This window comes from Rhinopithecus roxellana, chromosome 4, assembly GCF_007565055.1.
Source record: "Rhinopithecus roxellana isolate Shanxi Qingling chromosome 4, ASM756505v1, whole genome shotgun sequence".
NCBI classification, from domain to species: domain Eukaryota; kingdom Metazoa; phylum Chordata; class Mammalia; order Primates; family Cercopithecidae; genus Rhinopithecus; species Rhinopithecus roxellana.
In genome coordinates, this window is record NC_044552.1 from 157,621,304 (window position 1) to 157,629,443 (window position 8,140).

The 8,140-nt window shown below is 50.5% G+C and overlaps 1 protein-coding gene across 2 annotated transcripts in view; it reads right to left on the reverse strand.

Moving 5' to 3' along the window:
- Window positions 1–7,623, reverse strand: part of SLC22A3 (solute carrier family 22 member 3) — a 106,240-nt gene extending 98,617 nt beyond the window's left edge. For both annotated transcript variants that reach the window (XM_030929437.1, XM_030929435.1), the window contains exon 1: window positions 7,021–7,623. In XM_030929437.1, coding sequence (XP_030785297.1) covers window positions 7,021–7,449 — 429 coding nt within the window. In that variant the 5' untranslated portion in view covers window positions 7,450–7,623. The remainder of the gene's footprint in view (window positions 1–7,020) is intronic.
- Between the last annotated feature and the right edge of the window lie 517 nt (window positions 7,624–8,140).

Genomic DNA, 8,140 nt, shown 5'->3' on the forward strand with positions numbered 1-8,140 from the left:
GGCACGTGTCCCAGGGTGACCTCCTGGAGAGTGGGAGCCCCGGGTCCCCAGAGAGGGAAAAGCCTCTATAGGCGGAGACATGGGGTGGAGGCACGGAGACCTTGTGTACCAGACCCAGGGGAGGATGCTCTTAGAGGCACCAGCCTGCATACCATTTTATCAGGTGCCTGCAGCCTTGTGACCTGTGCCCTACCAGGAAGCACACTAAAATGCTGTATGAGTCAGAGCAGCCTAACAGTAAGAGCTGCAACAAGCAATCTCCCAAGTTTCAGTTGTGTAACACAATAAAGCTTATTTCTTATTCGCAATCCCATATTCCTGTGCAGATGAATTGGTGGGGAGGGGAAGTATGGGGCTCCTGCCCTCCTTGCATGCTTCCAGGAACCCATATCCTTCCATGTAAGAACTCCACCATCCTCTAGGGACTGCAGGAGAAAGGTCGCTCTGGCTCCAGTTCCACATTCGCTTCCCCAACATTGTTGACCAAGCCTCAGACATGTGGCTTCTCTAACTTCAAGGGAAGCTGGGAAATATGACCTATCTGTGGGGTCCACGGGAAAGTATTGGTATTCTCAGCCTCTAGAGCAAATTAGTGTCCGAGATATTTTATTTTTCAGAGACAGAGTCTTCCTCTGTCACCCAGGCTGGAGTACAGTGGCATAGTTCAACCTCCTGGGTTCAACCTCCCGAGTAGATAGGACTACAGGCATGCATCACCACACTCGGCTAATTTTTTTTTTTTTTATTTTTAAAATATCTTTGTATAGGCCGGGTGCGGTGGCTCAAGCCTGTAATCCCAGCACTTTGGGAGGCCGAGACGGGCGCACCACGAGGTCAGGAGATCGAGACCATCCTGGCTAACCCGGTGAAACCCCGTCTCTACTAAAAAAATACAAAAAAACTAGCCGGGCGAGGTGGCGAGCACCTGTAGTCCCAGCTACTGGGGAGGCTGAGGCAGGAGAATGGTGTAAACCCGGGAGGCGGAGCTTGCAGTGAGCCGAGATCTGGCCACTGCACTCCAGCCTGGGTGACAGAGTGAGACTCCGTCTCAAAAAAAAAAAAAAAAAAAAAAAAATCTTTGTATAGATGGAGTCTCACTATGTTGCCTAGGCTGGCCTCAGACTCCTGGGATTACAGGCATGAACCACCACACCTGGCCAAGGGTTTGACTATTTATATTTAAGACAAATTTATCAGTGATTTATTATGCTAGACCAGGGATCAGCGAACTTACAGCTCCAGGGTCAAATCTGGCCCATAGCCTGTTCCTTCCCTCCCTCCCAACTCCCACCTGGCTTAAGGGTCTTTATGTGTTCACAGGAACCAACCGTACTGAGTGCAACCTATGACCAGGCACAATGGCAGGCACTTTGCATGCATATTTCAAGCCAGTTGCTAAGGCTGGCATTCTTGCACCCGTTCTAGTGCTGAGGAAACTGAGGCTCAGGCAGATGCTCAGTTGACTTGCCCTTCAGGTTAATAAATAGAGGAGCTGGGATTTAGGACAAGATTTATCTGACACCAAAGGACATGTGTATTCTTTCCACTCTACTAAGATGCCAATGCCAAAAATAACCCGTGGGTCCAAAAGTACAGATGTCTCTGCAACATCTGTTGGAGTCCCCTACCTTTGCCCAAAGCTCCTTTCTGAGGTTTACCAAGATTCCCAGAAAATGTGGTTCAGCTGTGGGCTTCCCCGCTCCCCAATTAATCCCAGGATTTTATCATCAGTTGCCCATCCCTGGAGAGCTCAAAGCTTTCTGAAAATAAGCAGCAGCATTTCACCTGATAAGATTTGGGATCCCTGTCTGAGGATAAAGGGATAATGTCCCCCCCGAGAGTCTCCAGGGTGTGCTTGGTGGAACTAGCACTTCTCTCCCAGTCATTATATTCTTGTCATGCTCCTCATTAAGAAACACCCAGCTCGTCTCTCTGTGTGGTCCATGGACCATCTGAAAGGGCCCTAGATGTTTGTGAAAAAGAAAAATTCCTGAACTCCAACACTCATCTTTTGATTCCAAACCCTGTATGTGCGACCCAAGAATGCGCACCAACCACTGCCCCTGAAGGCACAAAATAAATGGGTGCAGAGGAAATAATGAAGATGAGAGGGTGTGAGAATGGAACATCTTTTCCCTCATATTTTCCTCTTGGACTCCTTGTACTCTGAGGCTGAGGTTAAGGTCAATGTACTTTCTGCCCCAGTTCACCCCTCTGTCCCATCAGAGGGTGGTACCCTTTACCGCACCCACAGCCACTGTCATCACATTATCTCCGCAATTTTCCCTGCCAAGCTTCACACTGTTTGGAGAAAGACTCATGTATCTTTCTATCCCCAGCCTAGCCCAGTGCCTACAATATAACAAATGCTAAATAAACCTCAGCTGAACTGCTGTTGATAATCCAAAATATCAGCTGCCAGAGAGGAGCGGGAGATACACTTGCATACTCTCATAATGAAGATCTTTATTTTAAATATTTTCCTTGTTCTGCGGTCCAGAAAGCATTGCTGCATGAATCTGGCCATTCTGCTGCCTAGACCAAGAATCAGACACCTAGTGGGGTGGCTGTTCACTCGTTCACTCGAGTCCTGCTTTCATTCCGTTTAAAAATAAACTAATTAGGCCAGGTGCAGTGGCTCACGCCTGTAATCCCAGCACTTTGGGAGGCCGAGGCAGGCAGATCACCTGAGGTCGGGAGTTTTAGACCAGCCTGGCCAATATGGTGAACTCCTGTCTCTACTAAAAATACAAAAATTAGCCAGGCGGGGTGGCGGACACCTGTAATCCCATCTACTCGGGAGGCTGAGGCAGGAGAATTGCTTGAACCCGGGAGGCAAGGTTGCAGTGAGTCGAGATTGCGCCACTGCACTCCAGCCTGGGCGACACAGCGAGACTTTGTCAAAAAATAAAAATAAAAATAAATAAAAAACAAAATTTAAAAAGCCTATTACACTATTAAAACACTTTTGTTGTCATCAGCAGAAAGGACTAGGTACTTTGAGGGACAAGGGTCAACATAAAATACAATTTTTGTTGAATTGTTGATGTTTCAGAAAGTATGGGAAAGACGCACTCTTCTACTAAAAACAAACAATGGATTCAGTTTTTATAGATTCAGCTGGGTCCTCTGGAAGGGAAAAAGTGATTCCAAGTCAAAATGATCTGAAAAGGAAAAACAAATGTGATTCAGTCTATTTTTAAAGGTGTTCTGAAGCCCTGCTCTGAGTGATAGCCTAGGGCGAAGCTCTTTTTCTTCATCCATGGCATATTAGCAAGCATTGAAAAATCCTAACATCAATCTTGAAGATACTCCCTGGGCAGCGAATTGAAATATTTGGGACAGGGGGTCAGACTCGCTTCTCTGCAATACATCGTATTTTATTCTGCCCAATATCTGACAACAAGATAAGACCGAGATTCAGACATTGGAAAAGTCTCCATTGAGGAAGTTCAATGTAGGTGATAAATCCATTGCCTCGAGCGGGAGACACGAATGGGGAGTCGGCTATAAAGCGCTGTGCACTTGGCACTGATTTCTGACTTAGTGTCTTAGAACTATCTCAAGTTGTAAGATGCGAAGAGGGTGTATGAGATTAAAATGACTATTTTGCAACTTGCACCTCAGGAGGCTAGAGAACCATTCCCACCAAATGAAAGCACAGCCTTCCCTTCTGCCAGTCTGGCTGATTGTGGATCCTGACACCATAAAATGAAACAAAATAGCCCATTGGAGGACCTTGATAGTAAGAAAATAAATACAAAATTTCAACAAGGTTTCTGCAGGTTATAAACAGTGAGAGATCTGAGTACCACGTTTCATTGACTTGTTTGAAGGATTTTGACCACTTTATGGAAGAAAGTGGACTGCCTTACAATCAAGGCCCCCGGATTTCAATCCATTTTGGCTACATAAATGGCATGGGACCCTGGAAGGTCCTCAGGTTTCTCTTCTGTAACGCCAGGACAATGATTCCTCTCCCACCGTGGTGCATGGATGAAGTATTATAGCTATATGGAGGCATTCTGGAGTCTGGTCATCCCGCCCACTTTGTAAACTCTCCCAATTCACCCCTTTGCATGATTTATATATTAGCCTTCAAGTTTATAAAAATACACTGGATACATAATGTTAGTGGAAGATGTAACTACAGTTCCTTTCATCAGACAGAATTTGAAAGGAAAAAATTAGTCGAACCAAAGACAGCAAATTAGCTACGCAGAATTCAGAGAGTGGCTGACTTGTTTTGGATAGTTGAACTTTATGAATAGATGGGGGTTTTCCTCTTGAGAATCCAAACGTGAAAAACAAACCAAAAGAAGCACAAAACTATTTGCGATTTAAAAGAGGCCGGGCGCGGTGGCTCACACCTGTGATCCCAGCACTTTGGGAGGCTGAGGTGGGCAGATCATGAGGTCAGGGGATTGATACCATCCTGGCTAACATGGTGAAAACTCGTCTCTACTAAAAATACAAAAAATTAGCCGGGCATGGTGGCGATCGCCTGTAGTCCCAGCTACTCAGGAGGCTGAGGCAGGAGAATGGAGTGAACCTAGGAGGCATAGCTTGCAGTGAGCCACTGCACTCTAGCTTGGGAGACAGAGCGAGACTCTGTCTCAAAACAAAACAAAACAAAACAAAACAAACAGAATCTCTCCAATATATTTCAAAAACTTTTTTGAGGTTTTAAGGGGTACATTCCTAATATCATTTTACTTTCTTAAAGATTTTTGAATCATTGTTCTGGGCACACCAAACAGTAACCGGGTGGTGACCCTGATGGTATTTGGGGCATTGTAAAGGGCTGAATCCAATGGCTAATTTTACAGATGAAAAAATCCCAGAGAGGGCGAGTAACTTACCCAAGCCATACAGCCAGCTGGCGACTGAGCCAGCCCCTGACCCTCCATCATTGCACACCGCATTTTAGGAGCCACTGATCTTCATAAAATTACCTTATTGTAACCCCAGAATGCTAGTAACCCTGCAACCCCAGAATGCTTCCAAAGTATCTGTGGGAACATTAAGTTACAGATTTTTATGTCTGTCTTCTTTGATCTCCATGGATCATGCTCACTCATGCAAACCTCACTTGAGCACTTTTTGAGGCTCATTTTATTCTTCGTCTTTAAATGTCTTCAAAAATCAGCTGCCTGCCCTCCATGTGGGTCTTCTGGTTCACTTGGGAAGTAAGCACTAGGCAGCGCTGCTGAGTGGAGTGGAAGGAGCCACCTAACAGACGTGACTCGCAGAGAGAATGCCCTCTCTCACCCAAGTCCATGCCCTGTCCCTTTGACTGTGAAATCCCTAACAAGACCATCACCGATTATAAAGTAGTCCTCAGCCTTACCACGGATTAAGCAGAAATTAAAGATCCCAAACACACATGTATTGCCTGGTTGTCCTGCCAGAGGGTTTTATCCTGAGATAACTCAGCATAGAGCCACTCAGTGTGCTAACACACTTGTCTATAGCATTACAGAAACACCCCGAACACACATACACATTGCCTGGCCGTCCTGCCAGGCAGTTTTATCCCTGGAGCACTTAGCATAGAGCCATCCACTGTGCTAACACACCAGCACATGACATTAGAGAAAGATCCCAAACACATATACACATCGCCTGGCTGTCCTGCCAGGCAGTTTTATCCCTGGAGCACTTAGCATAGAGCCATCCACTGTGCTAACACACCAGCACATGACATTAGAGAAAGATCCCAAACACATATACACATCGCCTGGCTGTCCTGCCAGGGGTTTTATCCCTGGAGCACTTAGCATAGAGCCATCCACTGTGCTAACACACCAGCACATGGTGTTATAAAACATACACAATTGCAACCACCGGCACTCCCAACTGCAGTGAGATAAGCTCACCAGACCAACAGCAACAGCGGCAGAAAGGGCACTGTAGCCTACCTACTAACCCAGTGTTTTCCCCACTATTCAAGTAGGCCATTTTTAAAAGTTTATCACAAAAAAGGACAAATCTTTTTTTCCTAATGTACCTGATCACATTCAATCATTTTTTTAAATTAACTTAAGCTGTGATTGTAGACAAAGCTCAATAAAGCTGCTCATCCCTGCAACCCATGCTCAGCTGAGGCCGTTTCTGAGTTCTGATTATTACAAAGTGACTCTGCTCTATATCTGGACCTCGCAGAGAGGCAATCTTCCATTTCAGCAAGGATACAGAAACAGATTACTGAGGCCAAGGGTGAAGGAAGTTCCCCTAACTTCCAAATGCAGTGACTGCCCAACATGTGGGGATCGCCTCCGCCCACCCCTCCCCCCTCCCGCAGCAGCCCCCGCCTGTAAATGGGTTGGGGATTTGCGTTGGAAGGCTGTGGCCCTCCCGCTGTGTTCCTGCGATGTACTACCAGAAAAAAACTAAAATTTATGCAGTACTTCAGTTTTCCCAGCGTCTCTCAGATGTTGCTCTTTGCCCGAAAGCAATTTTACCAAAACCTTTCCCCGGGAAAACCTCGACATTTGTCCCCTTGCATTTTGGGTAACCATCTGGGCAACTGGAAAAAGCTGCCGCTGCCTTCAAACGTTGGTTCCCCCTATCCTTTGCCCCTGGAGCCCACAAGCGAATTCGGATCTGCCAAGGTCGCTCGCCCCACAGACTGACGTTCCCTATCGCGCGCCAAACCGTAATTTCCAATGACCGCGCCCGCACATCTCAAAGATGACGCGGTGCTGGATCTTTGACTTCTTGAGCAGGCGTGCGCCAGGCGTCTAGAACTCGGCTTCGATGAAAGTTTTTGTTCACACTCGAAACCAAACTATCTGTGCATTAACTCACGGGCTCAGGCAAATAATGAAAGGCTTTTTCCCAGCATTTACGACGCGGCACTTCCAAGGGTACGCTGAATCCTGCCTGTCCCCAGAGGCAGCCGACCGGTCCCGTCTCCACCGACCTCCCCTGGCGGCCAGCGTCTCACACGAGGCGTGTCCGCCTGGGAGCCAGCATCGTCCTCTCCCGCCGGCTTCCAAAGGGCCGGGGCACCCTTACCTCGCTGACGATGGTGGAGTGGGCCTGGGCGTAGCGCCAGCCGCCGCGGCACGGCACAAGGGGCGCCGAACGGTTGGGGAAGGCGGCGAGTGGGTCCGCGCAGCCGAGCGCGCTAGTGGCGGCGGCGCTGTAGTTGGCCGCCTCCAGGAGGTAGCGCTGGCAGCGGCCGCGGCGCTCGCGGGGCTCGGGGCCGCGGGAGACGGGTGCCGTGCGGTTCCACTCCTCCTCCGGGCTCCAGCCGCATCGCTCAGCCAGCGCCGCGGCACTTGGCCCGCGGCACCAGTAGTGGTCGGGCTGCGTGCCCAGGAAGACCACGCCGACGAAGAGGAAGGCGAAGGTGATGCCCGTCAGGCACAGCAGCAGGAACACGCGCCTCTGGAAGCGCCCGAACTCGCCCGCCCGCTGCAGCGCCTCGTCGAAGGAGGGCATGGTGCGCCCGCCGCCCGCAGCCTGCCGCCCGCAGCCAGCGCCTCGAAGTGACCCGCGGGCCCAGCCGGCGGCCTCTCTTTACTCCGCCGCCTCCCCCGCGCCACCCGCCTCACTCGCCCTGGCGCGGTGCCGGCTGCTGCCGCTCCTCCTGCCCCCCGCCTCCCTTTCCCGGGCGCCCGCAGCAGCCCCGGGCCACAGGTCGCCGGAGGGACGGCCGCGAGCCCGGCGCACCCAGCTGGGTGGGCGCGCGGTGGGGCCCGGGCGACGCGGCCTGACTACGCGCTAGGGAGCGCCAGGGACCCGGCCTGGGACCGCGAGTGACGGACGCAACCTCAGGCCTGGCGCGGAGCTCCTTTTGGTCCCTGCCAGCAGCCTGCTCTGCAGTCAGCCCCAGGTCGGGCTGCAGAACAAGAAAGTTCCAGGGTCACCCGACCACTCCCAGAACTTCTGGGACCCGATCTCTCAGCAGTCTGGAGTGCAGTCCGGGGACTAAGGACGCGCGCGCCCCGGGTCCAGTGCCTGTACCCGGGAGAGCCCCCCTCCAGCCCTTGGCCCTTGCGCATGCAGAGGCCTCCTGCGCCCATGTGGGGCAGGGCAAGGCGGGGCAACCCTTTCCCAGCACAGCGCTGGCCATTGCCGTCGACCCATCGAGAGCTACAGCTGGGATTTGATCACCCAACTTTCCCCAGAG